Raw genomic sequence first — 19,699 nt, 5'->3', positions numbered from 1 at the left:
GAAATTCTCCTTTATTTCATTATGTTGGCCTCGAGTGATGTTTATTATCTAACACACAAAAATTTTTATAAGACATTCTCAAAAGTCGATCTGTATACCTCTTATTTGTCTCACTACGAAAAATATTATTTTATATACCAATTTAGTACACATTTTTTTCCATTATCTAAGAAGAAAGTGGTAGAATATCATCTAGGTGTGTCTTCCATTAGCTCGAGCTTACAGAAAAAGATTTCAATAGAGGTAAGAGATAAACTTCCATCTGGTCGAAGAAACGAGGACATGACTGCTTCATAAAAAAATCGTTAGTTGCCAGAGACGTTTGACATATAATTTCTAACACGCAAGACCCTCAACTCCAAGCCTCACCACAGGCCGTCTCCATAAAATTGGAAGCCCTGAGTTGTTTTTTAGGGAATATTTTATATAAATTTTTTTATTAAATATAAAAATATTACACACGAGCTGATAATTAAATATACATAATTATCACTAATATCCAATATGCTATGTAAATTTATAAATTATAAAAAACGACATATATAAACTACCACGAGTAAGAGATGAATATATGTATAATACAAACACGATAAAAATCATCAAAACAATGAAGCGTAAATAATTGATTTTTGTGACAAAATACATATAACAAAACAAATTATAATTTAAATACTAACTCATGCAAAGAATGATTATAACCAAATTGTGTAAAAATAAATCCAAGATCTAAATAAACATTTTACAAGATTATACAATTCTGGAGACCAAAAACCAAACCAACTAAAAATAAAAAACCAACCGCAACACACGAACGGATAAGAAAAAACGCATTCAATAAAAAAACAACACGATATTTAAATGGCTCAATTTGATAAACATAACTCACCTGAGTGGATAATTTAACAAAGAAAGAGAGAGACGTTTTTTAAGAATAAAGGAGGTTTTTTTTTACGCAAAGAAATGAGGAGCAAAAGTATAAAAATTTGACCATCGTTTTAAATTTTCTGCAAAAAATTTGAGATGCTCACTAAGTTTTAAGTGAAAAATATATATATTGAGCACCCACCGAGGGGAGGCCCTAGGAACCTAGGCTGCCTACCCTTGGAGCCGGCCCTGCCCGACCAGCTCAGCCATATACAGCTAATTGCAAAAGAAATCTAACAGAGATAAAACACAAGTTAATCGAAAGGATAAATGTACCACAAAAATCGTCTTAATCATATGTAACATAGATACAATATGTCCGGTATACAGTAACTGGATTTCATGTGAATTAAGGCATGCATGACTACCCTAAACATTCTATGTTCACATTTATAAACAGTGGTAAACACAAATTAAGCCGTGCCCGGCATATTTGCCTTGCTCGATTGAATAAAATCACGGTTAAAGAATGATATCACGGATCTGATAATGATTCACCACAGAAACACCGTAATGATATACACTGTTTCCCCCATGGAGCTAAAGTTGAGGGATGCTAAGAGATCCAACTGAAAGTAATCTGGGTAATATCTGCACCATTGTTTGATTTAAACAAGCAGAAAATTCTATAATACAGTTACTGTCAGCAAGAGAATTTAAACGAACTATACCTCGCCCAGGCGCGTACTAATTTTTAAAGGAACAAAATCATCAGCTCTCGTCACGCCAACATTTACAATTGCGGTAGCAGCACCAGCCTCGTGAGCAGCCCTTTACAAGAGTTCATAAAAGCACTGAGTGTATTTCTTATCTGATGGAAATTATAAATTCATGAGGCTCAACGCTCTATATAAAATCTTAGAAGTGTGATAATTGCTCAATCTACAGTGCCCTTAGCGTATAAGCTAACAATATCAAAGGTAACTTTTTTATTTATTATCACGAGTACATTAATTTTTAATTATATGTAAGTGGTAATCTTCCATAACTAAAGATAATCTATTTCACATCTTAAGCTGTTGCTTATGAGAAGCGTAATGCAAAACCTTTTCTTTTACCCGTTTCAGGATTTCAAAATGTGTGGAAAATTATAATATTGTTGGGCAAATATTTGTATTTTTCACTGAAAATAATATTTATATTCTTCTCTAAAATATCCGAATAGAATAAACAGTGGGTAAAAATTAGTATGGAATGTACTTGATCAGCCGGAAAGCAGACATGGTCATCAAAGATGAACCGAGTGCAAGGAAAGCATCACATTCCTTTGCAGCTTCCATTGCTCTATCAGCTCTACCCTTGGGGACATTGTCGCCAAAAAAGACAACCTGGAAGTGTCATACTGCATAGTTACAAAATAATAAACAAAAATTTCTGTAGAACATTAAACAAGCTAAAATAGTATAATGAATTACCATTGATTGTCTATTTTTAGTGGCACATACACAGATAAATGGATACATATATTAGCTACGTAAGTAACAATGCTTTATCACATCATTCAAAACTTGCTGCCAGGTTTTCTGGGATCGCTAAAACCACATGAAAAAGCAAATTGCTTACATCAGGTTTCAGTATTCCATTGCATTTGTGGCAACAAGGAATATGATATTCCTCCTCCCAGAACTTCTCATCTATTTCAATATCTCCATCAGGCCTCTGTTTCATTCCAAAGCTCTTATCCGAGCGGCTGTCATAATCTAGACTCTCAATTGCATCTGCCCACTGAAATCATATTAAGTTTTTTTGCTTCAATTTCTATAGAAAAAAACACGACATGATGACTAAAAAGATTACCTTTGATCTTTTCTATAACACAAAGGAAGGAACCAACTAATATGGAATGGAATTTCTAGTTCTCGTGCTTCTCAAGTTGGTAAATTAATAACTTGCATGTGTGGTGACCATGAATAAGCCTTTATTGTTGAGAAAAAAGAAGCCTTCAGAATTTAATGATACATCATAAAAGAGAGAAAAAATATGATAGAGTGTAGTGTTTTGATGGAGCAAAGCCATGCTTTAAAAAAAATTAACAAGACTGACAAAAATATATCAACTTTTATGTGTTTCCAAGTAGAATATAGCTCAAAGAGAGAATAAATTATTATCACTAGAGAAAACAAAATATATCACTACTGAACATTTATCAGTTCAGACAGTCATTTGAGGACCTGCTAAGCGAACATTCGTATCTCAGAATCTTAATAAAGGGGTCTGTCATCCTAAAGAAAACTATTCTAGGAAACATGATTGAATTCCAGACAAAGTAAAAGAAAGTAAGAGCTGATCGGGACTAAGACTGATACTGTCCAACATGCTGCCAGTAGGATTCATAGCAGAAGCAGTTAGATCAGAGTCAATATATAAAAATAATATCTTCAATAGAACCTCATAAAAAATCAAAGAATTTGATTGAAACCATAAATTTGACATGTCACAGATAAGTTTGTCCTAACAAGATTTCTTTCTTTCATTCATTTATTTTCTTTTCTTTTTTTTTTTTTGAGAAATCTTGTCACAAGATTTGATGAGAAGAAGCCTTTCACATGCTGCATGACGTATTTAAAGAAAGTGATTTATTTTCAAAATAAAAATAGAAAGTTCCTCAATTATACTAAACCGAATGAAATAATAGCTGAAGAGTAAATTATTGGATAAACTACATCGAGAACAGAACTCCAATTCAGATATAATCATTTATACCAAAGGACAAACCTTTGGATTAAGAGCCTTCACTTGATCTTGAAATGAATCTCGGGATATAGAAAAACCACATTCTGTACAAGAAACAATATATACAGTCCCGTGTAATTCAAGAGGGTTGTTACCAGCACGATGGTGCAACCTGAGAAAAGAAGTGATATGCTGTCATTGTAGGAAAAATCTAAAAGAGAGAACCTCACATGACAAACCATACCGATCTACATTTTGAGTCATCATAAAACTTATATGACCAGCTTTCTCAAGAGATGCCAACGCAACATGCGCTGGCCCCGGTTGTGCAGCAGTAAATCTTCTCCATCCAGCAAAGCTCCTTGCCCAGTACCGCCTCCGGGAGCGAAGGGAACGGAGAAATTCCTGCTCATTGAGATAGTACGAGTCTAGAACTTAAATACCCATACAACACAAAATATGGACAAACACACAGCACATACAATAAAGCATCGGTTCAAAAGCGTCGTAAGCAAACAAATCAAAATTAACAAGAGCTATAGAAGACAAATCTTTAAATCCTCTAGCACGAAATTTATGAGCAAAGCAAACTTTTTGAAATGATCACAATTGCATCGGATTCACACCGCCATTTTAAGTTATGCAGTGCACACCCAGATTATAGAAATGGCGTAAAAATCTCAAATGAAATTTAATATAATACAGCGAAGATATAAAAAGGCAGCAAATACTTTCTAATCACCTGATGAGTTATTGGCCGAAATCCAGTACTGTAAGCTCCATTTGGACTGCAAAATGGTAAATACCAGAGCTTGAAAATATGTATTTAAGTAGATAAAGTTATTGATTGATTAAGTTTTAGAAGCTGAAACAAATTCAGCAGTGACAATCATTAAAAAATAAAGATACAGAGCCAATATTGTAGTTTGCAAATTCAATACCGAGCTGTAAATTTCGTTTCTGGTTAGAATTTTTAAGCTAGATTGCCATGTTCAGATATCAGGGAAATCTCCGAGTCAACGTGGAAAAGTTGTAATTTTTAGCAGCCAGGAAACTTCGTTAGTAAATATTTAGTCCAGCAACAGATGATCAGATAATGAGTCTGTAGTTCTGATACTTCACATTATTACAGAAAATAAAGAAGGTCATGACCACAAAACCTATTAGCATGTCACCGCATCACCAGATAAACACTTCCATAGGAGGTCAAAAACAACCTTCTATAATCAGGAATTCCACTCTCCGTGCTTATCCCAGCTCCAGTCAAGACAACAAGCTTCGAACTGCAAAAAACAGCACAAAATAAATATAGTTCAATTTGCATAGAGATAGCTGAAGGTATGGTCCAGCTTTGTATGATCAGATAAATATTCATTGGCAGGTCATATTTCCAATAAAATGGTTGGTGCAGGAGCAGCAGGACATAAACTCAAGAGCAATTTTGACAAAACTTTGGGGATTGAAGATTAAACTGTTTGGTCAGGGTGTAGTGCCAATGCAGGTACAAAGTCCAAGAGAAACAAGATCCTCAGCAGATTAGTAACATGTAATATATGCAGACAACCTGATTTCATATATAATCAATCTTATGAATTCATTGAGCCTATAATGTTGAATTTCAGCTAAAAGAAAAAACCATGCATCTCTAAGAAAGAATCATTGCCATTTTAATGACTTTTTTAGCTACTTGGTCCCTTGCAGGACACCATGCATACCTTCTGTCGAAAAATTGACACAAGAGATCTATATCTTGATCTCTAGGTGGATCTGAATAAGGGACCATCTTTTTGTCTCTCATAAAATTTGAAGGTATTTCTTTATTTTCCATCTGGGCCCCAGAAGGTAATATATGATAAGATGTCTGCACAAGTTTGACAGATGCTCGAGAAGATATGAATCTGATAGACCTCCACAATGTTTTCCCATCTTTGCTAATCAAACTGACAGTATCTGACACATAGGAAGAACATATAGTGGACAATCAGCTAATTACAACAATAACAGGTCAAAGACAAGGAAAAAAATGGAACTTGCCCAAATTTCGTCCAGATGAGTTTCCAGTAAACAATGTTCCCAGCAACTCTCTCGCACCTTTAATTGTCTGCATGTCCAGTTAGCTTTGACTATTCGAGTTGTTTTGGAATACAAAAGACCAAGCATTTATAGGAATTTTCACACATAAAAGCGTGGACACAAGACTGTATTTTCGTAAAAAAAAAAAAAAAAGTTGACCTTTGCTTGTAGGATCTTACAGAAGAGAGGCCAATAAAGAAAAAAACATAGTTCAACCCTTCCCTTCAGAGTTCAGACTGAACTAACTCAAATCACTACATGATACATTTTAAATTGTGATTAATTTCACATTTAACTCACATGGCCCGAGTACTAGTCTACAAGTAGAAGCTACGTGAATAATCACCAGGCAGAGCAAGTGACATGAAAAAAGGAAAGTAATAAGTCTTAGAAACCATCTGATTCTTTGGAATGATCAAATACATATCCCGATTTAACATTCCAGCCTTCACAAGAGCAAGAATAGACATAAATTTACACCAAAACTCAGTTTCAAATTCTTTCTTCAGGGAATTCAAAGGTATCTACGCTACACGAACACATTAAAACAGAAGATACACCACATATCTAGCAAGAGACTTCATTGAAACTTGGATAAGAATTAGCATCCACAAAAATTGTAGGTTAAAAGCGTAGACACCCAATAACGAAGAAAGAAAAAGCCTGCAGTCAAAAATGTAAAAGCGGGGAGAAAAGAGACTTACAGAAATGAATGGTCGAAGAGGCGAACGCAGAGCCATGGCCATTTTCAGAATCTTGGACTTTTCAGGCTTGCTTCTGTTAAATATTTGGCGGCATTAAAAAATGAATCTTGATCGGTACCATACCCGGCCAAGGCATCGGAGAAATCGCAAATTAATTTGGATTAGGAAATGAAAAAATTGGATACTATAAGATATTTCATTTGTTAATTAAAAATCATTTTTGTAACAAAAAAAAAAAACAAGAAACAAAACTACTATTGTACTAAAACTAATTCTAGGTTACTTCAGACAAATAATAATAATAATAATCTAATACAACTTTTTAAAGTCTTGCTATTTAGTAAGGAATATAAGATTTTGAATAATATTACGAATAATATTATTAGAATAATTGTCTTTTTACCACACACAAATACTATTGTTTAGAGTTTCTTTATTTCCCCCGATTTAATATTAAATTAATAAATTCAATGAGTTTTTATTTTTAACAAATTTATTTGAGCATGTATTTTAGTTATATATTTCAAATGACATATATATTAAATACGCTTGAAATCTATCACAATTATAATTGAAGTTACATAATTAACTAGATTTGAAATTCAATAGATACGACCCGGGTCGATCGAAAGGATTTGAAATTTATCATCTCAAATTCATCGATTCTCTCCCCTTGACTGATATTCTATCCATGCAATATACAAGCTAATTAATTCATCAGTTTTTAGGAACGGTGTTCATAGGATTTTATCAGGAAGTAAATGATGAAACTTATTGTCGTCTCCTCTATGATAATCGATGTCTATTTCATTCTTTCAAGGAAGCAAACTATTTTTTCATTGCCATTTGTTGATTGGTCGGTCGTTGTGTGTTGCCAGTCAATCTGGAGAAACCAGAAATGGATAGTAAGAAAAATTCCATTCGCTTCCTTCTTTTACATGTGTGGACTGTTTCACCATCTACGTTTTGTATTGAAAGCAACTTTTGACTGGATTTGGATTAGGAATAGAAAGACAAATTGATTGCACAAACTGTTGATAATCTAAAGAATCAAACACAGCAATTTATAGTGGCCCAGGCTTAAAGAACTGCCCTGTATCCACTTTGATATTGAGATCAATTCCACTATATCCAAGATGAAGAGTATCCTACTCAAGTGCAAGAGTTTTTCACTCATTGCCTCTCTACAGCAGTAACACTTTCACACAGACTTGCTTCTAATTCGATCAATCCTTTTCCTTGGATACACCAGAATTAATTCCTCATACTCACACTCTTCTATGTTGCACTGTCCTTATTTATACTAAAGACTAACCCAAAGAGTTTTCTGTTATGGCAGTTACTTGGTGCCCCTTTGAATCTTGATTCTGTGGCAATGCTCTTTTTCCCACCCTGAACCATCTGGCTCATAACATCCCATGCTAGATAGTGGTTCATGTGTCTAGCATAAGCGAACCAAATCCCTTCAAATCTCCACCTTGGTTAACTTATGACCTCAAGATCGGTTCCTCTGTCACCACAGAGCTTCTTTCATATTTCCATCATCGACCAATTCTAAACAATGTTGGAATTTTGCACTGGTGACTAGCTTATTTAACATATCAGCAGGATTATACTTTGTTGAGACCTTTTCCGTTTCAATCTCTCCCTGTTCCACCAGGTTTCAAATGAAATGCATCCTTGCATTGATATTTCGTGTGGGGACCCGGACGTCAATCATGTTCTTAATCGTCATTCGGACTAATTAATCAATTATAATAAACAGGGTCTAAATTTTTTTAAAAAAAAATATAATATCAAATGCGGAACGTAATGGAATCACTCTACTATACATATCAGTATAAAAGTAAAGTACAAGTCTTGTACTATATACAATCATTTACAAACTAAGGTTCAACTATTAAATATCAAGTGTTCAACCCTATCTCAGATCAAGTCCGTGGTCTCCACTCTAATCACGATCTCTCTCTTCATCTCCTCGACCCTGAACCTGTCTCACCTGTTGTCATGCACACATACAAACACGACAACAGCCGGATAACGTCGGTGAGAATAAATCCCAGTATAAATCAACGAAACATGCAATCATATAATTAATATAAAACATGAAGCAGACATCAGATATATATCAAAATCTGAAACATAATTAATATCAAACTATCAATCATACTCGTGACTCCACGACTCAGACTAGACTCCATCCTAGTCTAGGGATCCCGGTTTCCAGACGTTGGTATTCCTATATCGACCAACAGTAATAGAAGGAACTCTGATTCTATCCACGTCGATATAACCAAACATCCAGTGTCTTGACCTATCCGTCACAGACTGTGGCACTATCGCCAATACACTATCTTGTGACATCGTGCAATGTGCCCGTGGCGATCCCACCACTATCAGGTACTTCTGTCACAAGATCACTCATCTAATATTCGTCTAACACATGCTCTCTATACATCAATAGAACAAGCATATCAAATCAAATCAATCCAAATAATAACAAATAGTATGTGATTTAGGGAAACACAAGTATATCCTACTTGTGTCGATCTCCCAATACCACATTGACTTATACCTTTCGTTTGTAGTCTCGGTCGGAAGAAACGGAAGTTCTGAACTCAAGATTGTCTCTGTAAATCTGAAAGGACATATCGAGAATAATAATATCAACCGTCCATTCTCAATTCAATACTGAATCTGATCAATCTGAATTTAATTCAAAATCAACGGCATAACGGTACAATCTCAATATCCCCGTCAACTCAGACAGCAATAGATATCAAGTACAAATCATAACCAATATCCAATATAATCCATAATCCAACCATAATCCAAATCTGTCCAATACAACTCAATATAATCTGAAAAATCATAACAAATCCGTAATCAATCTGTTTCTTAATCTGACTTCGATTCTATGATGTCTAGCATGTCAAGAACATCATATAGGAATCATATCAGATTCTGGCAATACCATAATTTCAAATCATCTCAAAACGTAGTAAAACTTACGTCCAGTTGAAGCCTGCGTCGATAGAAACACAGTACTGAAGTCGGATTTAAAATCAGACGGACAGATCTTTTGTAAATCACAAATCTACAAGATAAAAGGTGTAAGGATTTCTCGTGGTTTCCCAGGAGCTCTTATCGTTTCTTTTGCTGGGAGGAAATGACGGAAATCAAACTTTATATATATCAAGTTGCATGTCTAAGCTACGTGTCCTTTTTTCACATATTTCAGGCGGCGCTCGGGCGGTTGCAATCTACCGCTCGGGCGCGGGATGTTCTGTCCGAGACATATCCTTATTGAACATTGGCGCTCGGGCGGTCACAATTTACCGCTCGGGCGAGGAACGTTTTGTCCAGGCCCTAAAGTTGTTCTAATCTGGCGCTCGGTCGGTAACTTTCAGCCGCTCGGGCGTCAGACGTTCTGTCTGAATTCTTCTTTTGTGATGCATTGGCGCTCGGGCGGTCATTTTCTACCGCTCGGGCTCCAAAGGTTCTGTACAAACTTTTGTTCTTGAGTTCTACCGACTCCCGGCTATCCCACTCGAGCTCCTATAACCTCAATACTGTTAATTAATCCACTTCTGATTACAGTAATAAAATCTCGGGCATTACATTTCGGCCCTGCATTGGATTTCCAGCTAGATGCAAAACACTTTGGCTGTCACTAAAAACGCCACTATTGGTATCAAACTAGTAACGACGCGACCCACACAAGCTAAATCTCTTAAAAAGTAATTTGTCCGAAGATGAAGGTTTAGTATCGGAAGTTGTTCTTTTTGTCTATCCTAATGTCTACCTAACATTTTCATATTTTAAAGTTTATAATAGTTTTTAATTTTTGTAATGTGACTCTTAGACAATATCTTTTACCTATTTCAGCATCTACATTATGTTTCGTGATTACCTTCCTAGGCGTGGGTTCCTATGGAATGATGAGGTAATGTGGTGTTTCAAATCTTTTGTTTGTTTAGTATTATTTTTCCCAAATTGTTGTCTCATTACTACCTTACATTTAAAATATCATCCCACTCTTGCAAAATAATTACTTAATAAAATCTAACAAGGGCCTCTTTTTTATAGAGGCAATCGCGAAGTCGGACTCGCCCATGAGATTTTTTAGGCTTGTGTCTTTTACTTTTGATAATGCTTTACTTTTCTTATTAGGATTTCTTAGTAGCACTGTCTTAGGGTTTTTTGTATTATTAATTTTAAAAAAATTTAATTTCAAAAATTGTGTGGGTGTTGGCGTTTTGCAGTAACACTACAAAAAGACGTGTCCGCTGCAGCTTTTTCAGCACATACAATGTTCGTTGTAGGTGTAAGCGGACGCTGCAGGTTCAGTAATTTCAATCGAAAATTGATCTGTTATTTCCTATAAATAAAGTCATCATATGATCAAGAGTAAAATAATGAAACGAAAAAAAAAAGAACAAGAATTTATCTATTTGAAAAATAAATATTTAATTTTTTTATTGTGTACATATATTAAATATTTTATTTTTTTTATTTATGCTTGATAAATTTTTAAGTTTTATTTTTATATATATTATCATCCGATTCTTACAAAATATTTACTCAATAAAATCTAATAAGGGCCTCTTTTCTATAGAGACAATCGCGAAGTCGAACTCGCCACAATGAGATTTATGAGGTTTGTGACATTAACATTGCTTGTGCCTTTTAACTTTTGATAATGCTTTACTTTTCTTTATAGGATTTCTTAGTAGCACCGTCTTAATAACAATATAATATATTAGGACTTCAACTCCAATTATTTGGGATCTTGTAAAGGTAAACTTAGTTTGGTAATACTTATAATTACGTCGATTATTTAGTTTCAAAGATATGTAGAGCTAAGGTATATGATGTTGATATTTTCTATCTATTAAATCAATTAATTGATACATATGCTCCTTAAATTAAAAACATTACACCTTGAAGATCTAAAATATTACTTAATTATAATTCTTTGAATAACTAAGAACATATTAAGTAAGTTGAATGATAAATAAACATTATAAATTTTAACTTTTAATTGACTTGAATGATGCATAGATGTTACAAATACCTAACTTTCTCTAGCAGTTATATCTATTTATCTCATTTTTATATAGTGATGTTTATTAAAAATATCATTGTTCTATCTCAAAAAAAGAAAAAAAAATAACATCGTTCTAAATTAATCTCTAGTGTCATGCATCATCATAATCATTATCTTCTAATTTTTCCAGAATTACATTTGCTAATGTTTGATTCTTTACTATGGTCTTAAGCCAATTGTTTTGAGGCTTGCATAAAGAATCTAATAGATATTTAATGTTGGCAAAAATTTGTTTGAGACGGTCTTACTGATCGTATTTTGTGATACGGATCTCTTATCTTGGTCATCCATGAAAAAATATTACTTTTTATGCTAAGAGTATTATTTTTTATTGTAAATATTGGTAGGGTTGACCCATCTCACAGATAAATATTCGTGAAATCGTCTCACAAGAACCTACTCTTTAATGTTTGAGCTATGGTAAGCCATCTTGCTGCCATGCGGCGCATTTTAGGTATGTATTGATTGGGAAAAAAAACCATAATTTCAATAATTGTATTATAATAATTTTATTTATTTACTCCCTAATATTTAGTCTTAAAACGAGAGCAAACCACTAGTGGACTTCGGCGTTGATTTCCTATTTTCAGTAGCTAGCTTGGCTTCAATGTATTAGCAAGATTCTTTACACATCTGTTTGGTCTTTTGTATTTTATTGTTCTTTAATAGGTTATTGTCGTGTTAGGATAAAATAGACACCAATTTTCTAATATTATTAATTTTATGTGGAATAGAATGTTAGATTAATTTATCATTACTCTAGCCACACGATGCGTGCGCGCGCACACACATATATATCACCCACAATTGCATAGTTACGGAGATTTGTGTGTCCGCACACACATATATATCACCCACAATTGCATAGTTACGGAGATTTGTGTGTCCTGCCTTTACTCCTTTTATAGTTTTAGGTAACTTAACCTATACTGTATAATATTTTCTGGCAAGGATAAACCTATTTGATCTATGGCTAGAGAGGGCCTTTAAATGTCTTGAAGCATAGAGAATTGGTTATTATACTGCATTGGGAAGCCGAAAGGGTCACCATCTTGAAAACCACCCAAGTAAATGTGTTGTAAATCATCGGAATTTTGAAACGCGCTCCACTGAGGCACGATTTGAACCTCTTTCTCACACGTAAACTCCGGTGACGACTCATGCTCTAAGTTGCTCGAATACGTCTGAACCTTAGGTAAATACTCGTTCATCTTTTGTAATGGCAAGGACATAGGCGCCTGCATTTGGTTATGAATTGTTGCATCAATCTTTGGCTTCCGATCTTCAATGTCAGCTAAATTCATTGCCATGTGATCCATTTTGTAATGCTTTTCAAGAACTCCTCTTTTGTTGTATATTCGACATAATACCCAATCATCAAGCTGCATCAAGTGCACACATCACAAGATAATTATGAAATCAAGTTTGCAGATCAAGCTTAAAGGTGCACGAGTTAGCTATAATACCCTCAAGTTGTTTTTCTTGCCAGCAGATCTGTCCACGTTAGCTAGACGATATTCATGCATAATCCAATTAGTCTTGATACCCTTTGGAGCTTTTCCGGTATAAAACACCAAAGCCTTCTTTATCCCAAGTGTCTTAGGCTTCCCGACCGGCTTATCAGCTCCAGTTGCCTTCCAGTAACCGGAACCGGCTGTCCGGTTGGGCCTTGAACCGTTCGGGTACTTTCGATCTCTTGGAGAAAAGAAGTACCATTCTTTTTCACCATACAGTGCCATACCTGACATAAATCATTGAATTTAAGCATTCTTTTCCGACATATTAGTTAGATTTTACGGGTAGCTAGCAAAATAAGATACACTACCAAAACAACCGAACCAAACTTTAAAAACTTGAATAAATTAAAAGAGCATTATTGAACACAAAAGCAATCTATACGAGCCATGACAGAAACCAAACATCAGGAAAAAATTCTGTTCCAAGTTCCATCAATAATTTTTAAAGAACAATACTAAAAAAACCGAACTTAATTACCTGATATTTCTAAAACTCAATAACCAAACTAGTTTGGTTCTATTGGTTGGTTTTGGTCGTATCAAAATTTAACTCCCCATTAACCAGAGATGCAAGAAAATGAACATATCACCGCCAACTTTCAAATACAGATCAATTTTCGAATTCCATCTTAATTTACATCAAATTAATCACATTGGACTCAATCTGGATAACAAGTAATAAAAATGTAGCATTCAAGATAACCATTCAACATTTTCGTGAATTACTCGAAAAAACAGTCGAGTCTCTAAGAAACGAAGGGAAAAACAAGAGAAATAGGTACCAGGAAGGTCCCATGGATCGAACTTATACAGATCAATCTCCGCTATGATGGGAACAGCAATTTGTTGGCCAGAGCACTTGCGGCAGAGGTAATGCACCACCAGCTCCTCGTCAGTCGGATGGAACCTGAATCCCGCCGGCAGATTCAACTTCTGATCACCACCCTTCATTCACACTAGGGAATTCTTCAAAAAAATTTTAGATTTTTCTTCACATTTGCTCCGCGCAATTTGTTTGAAAGGAAAGAAAGAAGAACCATCGCGTTGGTTGTATATATATAAGCCAACTTCACACAACAGCTGGCTTTCGAGGTGGGCGGCGCTGCAGCTTATTGTTAGTCTTGGTGCCCGTGGGGCATTGCATCTGTTCCATTATAATATTAAAATTAATTAATTAATGTTATTTATTTACTACCTATAATTATAACTAAATGATCAAACATTTTAACTTTTCTAGTTCTTGTTGTCTCATAATTATTATTTACCTATATCATATTATTAAATTTAAGAATCATTTGCTAGCTTTCGTGTCATGACCCATCATTTTTTTAATAACAAATTTATCCTTATTTATTTAACATTAATTTTTTAAAAATATATTATCATAAATTTATCAATACACTATTATTAAAAAAATTAAATAATATATATAATTTTTATTTTAATTAATTTTATATTTTTACATTTTTTCTGGGTTGTGTATTAATACCAAGATACTAGTTTTAATTAATGAATAAATAAATAAATTAACACCGAATCTGTGATGAAATTAATACGGTTGACCGCAGACCAGAAGTAGAAGTTGACTCTCTAATCATAGGATTCCACGTGGATGGGAAATCTCACGTGTGGTCACCCTCACCGAACTCTTGTGAAAAGAGCAAGTTAATTTAATGAAACTTTCTCCACGCTTGCTATTTGGATCTCGATCCGATCATAAATTTGCTCGGATACCTTGTTAAACTTATTGACAATTTAACGAAGCTCAGCTCAAGCTTAATAATATTCGGCTCAAGATCAACTAGTTTGTTGAGTTTTCATGCACAAAAATAACTTATATTATCTTATATCGAAATTCGAGTGTAATAGAAATGTTTGAAATGCTACAAATGAAAGGTCTAGCTACCTCTTAAATTATAATATCTTAGTTCAAATTTTGACTAAGAATGCTCAAAGAGCCCGAATTCGAACTCGAAAATGAGTCTGCTTAGCGAGACGATCTCGATCCAGACTCGTTAAACACGATAAACAAGCCGACTTTGAGCTATTTGTGAGCTTAATAATTTTAAAACGATTCGAGCTCGAGTTTCATGACAAAAGGTTGAATCGAGCTCGAGCCTATATCTACCTTGACCGAGTCGAGCTTGAGCTGGATACTGTTCGACTTTACATCCCTACGTTCTAAGCTCCCTTAAAAACGACCAGTTTAATTTAAATTATCTTTCATAGTAGAGGTCATTCTAATCCCATTAAATTTTAATGTATAAACCAAGAAATAACTATATATTTAATCAGATCAATAATAAAGTAAACAACAATATAACAAACCAGAATCATAATTAAACCATTCTTATACGTAATATTTGTGATTTCGTTGACAATTAAAATAGTTCGTCCAGATAAAATAACATTTTTTAGGAGTTATGAGTTAGAGATAACATGATACATCAATGTTAGCGGAAATTAACGAGATCCATCCGTAATAAAATATATGAAATTTCATTTATCAAAATATATATAAACTAAATAAATACATACATTTTTTGTGTTCATGAATGTGTTTAATTGTAGACGTGGATAAACAGATGGGGGGTAGAACCAAGACTGAAAGTAGAAAATTCATCTTCTCCAAACAAGAAAAACAACATTGACTGTTCACATTAATGTTCGACAAAATGTTTTGTCTTAAATTGTTCCATAATTTACTAAATAAATTTAAGGAATAAAATTAAATTAATCCAACTTATAAGATGTTCGAAAATTGAATTTAATTATAATTATTTTGCACAAACATTGAATTTAATAAACGAATGCAAAAGAATTTTATTTCCCACTTGAAAGATTAACAAATTGAATCAGATTTATATACGCTTTAATAACCGACCAAACCAAAATAATCATTATATAAGGAGAAAAAAAACATTGAAGGAGTGGTATTAATACTTCTCGACTACAAATAAAAACCACACCGAATTTTTCTAGATTTGCTAAAATTCTCGTGCGAAAAATAGAAAAAAAAAAAACTAATTAAAATGCAGTATTTTTAAATTCGAAGTTGAAACCCATGTGAAATATTAAGAGGTAAAAATTTAATGATGTTTAAATTTGTAGCTAAAAATGGTTACATAAAAAAATAATTTTATTAACTAGAATACCCTATTTTATACAATTTACAGTTAAATCTTTGTGACAAATGAACCACTTATAGTTCAAACTAACTTGTACTCGGTGTGGATCATCTTTACTTTCACTTTCCAATATCATATCAGTTTACAGAAAGTCTCTTAGATGGTATGCAGGGGCCTTCTTCTATCCCATGTACACCGGGAAAACTTTTCTACGTGCAGGCGCCCCCCACAATCAAATGGTTGACAACATATCAGGAGAAGTTCTCCCGTGTAGCATAGAATTTATGGAGAACAAGCCTGGTGATGATCGTGAAATAAGCTGCAGCAAATTATTACAATGTTTCAATACTATGTTGCTTAAAAGACTTGCAATTATTGGATCCCAGAATGTAAAGTTGATATAAAAACACTTTAAAATTCAAGTTGATTTATCTAGGACCTGAGACTTGTTGCAATCAACATGATAGGTCAACTTTCGAGACGCCTTACCAACAGGTTAGGATTTGGAATATTCAGTGGTCTGTGTGACCTTAACTCATTCTGCTCATCGGGGTCATATCTCCTCGGAAAGCTTAGACACTCTATCCTAGGCAACCACATGAGCCATCGAAGGCCTCGAGTTTGGTTCTTCATTGTATATATGAACTTGGACAATCTTCTCATTTGAACTAGTTTTGGGTTGAGCTTTGTCAAAATCTCAATCTTAACAGGTACCGTCTTTCGATGTGCATTTCCAATGCATATAGAGGAAAGTAGACCAGCCTATGTCCCGTCTTGCCTGATGAAATCAAAGACCGCGATTGAATTGAATTTCTCTTCCCTCTGATTATTTCCAGCAGTACCGTCCCATAAATGTACACGTCTGTCTTGTCTGAAATGGCCAAATTAATCTGTCTTCCGGTGCTATGTGCCCCTCGAGTTCCTCTCAGAGTTGTAAAGAAGCAAGATTCCTTTGGGTCGAGCAGCTTCGAGAGCCCAAAATCTGATATCTTCACCTGTGATTTGTCGTGTAGGAGGATGTTCTCTGGCTTGATACGTGGAATATTGGGACTTTGTAATATGTATTCTATTACGTTCAACTAATATATATATATAAAAGATGCTAATTTTCAACAAGTGCGTGGAAATATACGCATACGAAAGCAACAATACTCTTCTCTGGTCATTCAAGAAAACTCAAATCACAGCTCATCCGATTTACGTGAAAAACGTAACTCTTGACAAATAAAAGAACATGTGCATAGGAGAAAATTCATTAAAATCCAAATATAATTGTCTCAACTTTATATTTAAACCATTCTAAAAAAAAAACCTTTGGAAAATTTGTTGCTAAAAACAAAGAATTCAATTCAACACGAGCTAATGAAAATTGTTCTCTCTCAAAAAAAGTTACAAAAAACATATACCTATTGTTGAGTTACGGGCCTTAAAATTTTAAGAAGAAAAATCACTTTAAAAAAGCCCAACTTCATAAAACATCAAAACAAAAGCCCGTGAAATAAAGTTGTCTAATATACTCATTCTGTTAAATTTTCATATTAAAAAATTCATCTAGACAGTATAATTATTTCCCCCCTAAATTTACATTTATTGTTATTTTTTCAAAATTTTGGTTTTGTACTAAAAGTGTCAAATTTGATTTAAAAAAATCTAATACAAGCTAAATAAATGTGGCGCCCCAAACCTCGCCACGTAATCATACAACATGTGACGTCATATGCATAAAAATTTTCTTTTCAACGACGTAATAATATAATGCATATACGACAAAATAGTGCAATCACCACACTATCTACGTCAATACAGTAGAAACAGTATAATAAATAGACATACAACTCAAGTAAAACAATAAACTATATTGTCTCTATCTGCTATCAACTACATGGCTGTTTGACTAGACACACCTAGTCCTTCACCACTATCCTGTCTCACAGCATAGTCCTGTAACATGTCCAACAGAAACAGCCCCCAAAGGGTGAGCATACACAACAATCATCATCGTAATACATAACAGTTATATTATCAACAATATAAAATATAACTGGAATGATAACAGAAATACTCCCTTTGCTGTCTCTGGACAATCAAACCATCAACGATATCAACGTCATCAGTGCCATACTACTGCAACAACAACATCGACGATACGTCGCACCCTAACACCGGCGACAGCAATATCGTCGAACGAATAACATCAACGATACGTCGCACACCTACTCCGGCGACAGCAATATCGTTGAACGAATAACATCGACGATACGTCGCACCCCAACACCGGCGACAACAATATCGTCGAACGAACAACATCAACGTAACGTCTCCCAACAAACGACAACCAACAATATCAACGAAAATAAACAATAACATATATAATATCAAATCACCCAATACCAGTGATTTATCATCGTTCAACGCAATAGTATTCATCAATACTAAACAATAACAACATATGCTCGTACGTCAACACGTACCTGATAATCGAGTATATATAAAATCTGGCTACTTCTTTCATCCCGAGGCTTGTGTTGTATCTAAATAATTCAACAACAATTATCAGACCATTGTCACCGTATCAACACAATCATAACAGTCTCAATATATAACATCAAATAGCCCAATAACACTAATTCAACAAAATATAAAACTCGATTATAAATTCTTATCTTTTAACAATTTAATATTCTGGTGTATTTAATGCACAATACTACCATCAAATACACTCAAATAAATTAACTTCAAATAATAGGCTATTTTACAACATCCGTCAAATTACGAAAACTTTATATCAACGTGTAGCCTATACTTCATAGACTCCGAATGTACAATCATAATTAATAACAACTAACAAACAACTCACCAATTTCAATTCAACGATTTAAAATCCCTAATTATAATAAATTAGGAATAATTCAAAGCAACATCACTATAATCATCTCTACTTCATTAAAATCATACACTATTCAACAATCTTCAATTTCTGTACGATTTAACAATTTATTGGATTTATTCCAAAAATCGACGAATTTCAAACATCACCAAAACTATAAAAATTTATACCTCAAATCGAAGATCTCGTGTCAACGATCTCAGAACTGAAGTCGGTTCGTCGATTGGATAAACCGATAAGTCACACGATCGAAAAGAAAATCAAAATCTTATTTTTTTTCTTCTGTTATGCCAATCGAATGAAGATTCATATTTATCTTTTTTTTTTAAAATAAGTTATATTATATTATATTAATAAAATAATATAATATAATATATTTAATATTTTAACATCGCTATATCTCTTTGGACTAGTTAAACAATCAAATTTTTCAAAACTCAAAACATGAAACTTCTATATCTTTGAGTTTTCTACGTTATATCCAAATCTCAAATCATTTGGACTTCATATGAGCAAGATATGTCACTAATTACCATTTTGTCCTTAAAATTAATTCATTATTTTCCAACTTATTTACGAAAATGTCATAAAAATAAATTGAATATTTTCAACTTATTTACAAAAATGCCATCAATATTATTTTATAGTTGTAATATTTACTTAAGGCATTACAATAAAGGTTC

The 19,699-nt window shown here is 33.7% G+C and overlaps 2 protein-coding genes across 6 annotated transcripts; both read right to left on the bottom strand.

Annotated features, from left to right (window-relative positions):
* Positions 1-1,180: 1,180 nt before the first annotated feature.
* On the bottom strand, positions 1,181-6,544 carry LOC140970910 (NAD-dependent protein deacylase SRT2). 5 transcript variants are annotated; one of them, XM_073432892.1, is made up of 11 exons: positions 6,375-6,544; positions 5,611-5,698; positions 5,313-5,523; positions 4,815-4,880; positions 4,340-4,385; positions 3,842-4,002; positions 3,640-3,769; positions 2,488-2,649; positions 2,125-2,252; positions 1,596-1,695; positions 1,181-1,515 (listed from the first exon to the last, which is right to left on the bottom strand). In XM_073432892.1, the coding sequence occupies exons 1-11, from the start codon at positions 6,414-6,416 to the stop codon at positions 1,465-1,467; spliced, it is 1,185 nt and encodes a 394-aa protein (XP_073288993.1). In that variant the 5' UTR covers positions 6,417-6,544; the 3' UTR covers positions 1,181-1,464. The 5 variants fall into 5 exon arrangements, with proteins under 5 accessions (XP_073288993.1, XP_073288992.1, XP_073288996.1 ...); XM_073432891.1 differs by having other exon boundaries at positions 5,313-5,547; positions 5,632-5,698; XM_073432895.1 differs by having other exon boundaries at positions 6,371-6,495.
* Positions 6,545-12,295: 5,751 nt separating this feature from the next.
* Positions 12,296-14,127, bottom strand: LOC140970909 (NAC transcription factor 32-like). Its single transcript, XM_073432890.1, has 3 exons — positions 13,784-14,127; positions 12,951-13,225; positions 12,296-12,866 (listed from the first exon to the last, which is right to left on the bottom strand). Exons 1-3 carry the CDS (start codon positions 13,950-13,952, stop codon positions 12,471-12,473), a joined length of 840 nt encoding a protein of 279 aa, XP_073288991.1. The 5' UTR covers positions 13,953-14,127; the 3' UTR covers positions 12,296-12,470.
* Between the last annotated feature and the right edge of the window lie 5,572 nt (positions 14,128-19,699).

This window comes from Primulina huaijiensis, chromosome 2 (assembly GCF_012295235.1).
Source record: "Primulina huaijiensis isolate GDHJ02 chromosome 2, ASM1229523v2, whole genome shotgun sequence".
NCBI classification, from domain to species: Eukaryota; Viridiplantae; Streptophyta; class Magnoliopsida; order Lamiales; family Gesneriaceae; genus Primulina; species Primulina huaijiensis.
Note: the sequence above shows the minus strand (reverse complement) of the source record. Positions and strands in the feature narration are given on the sequence as shown.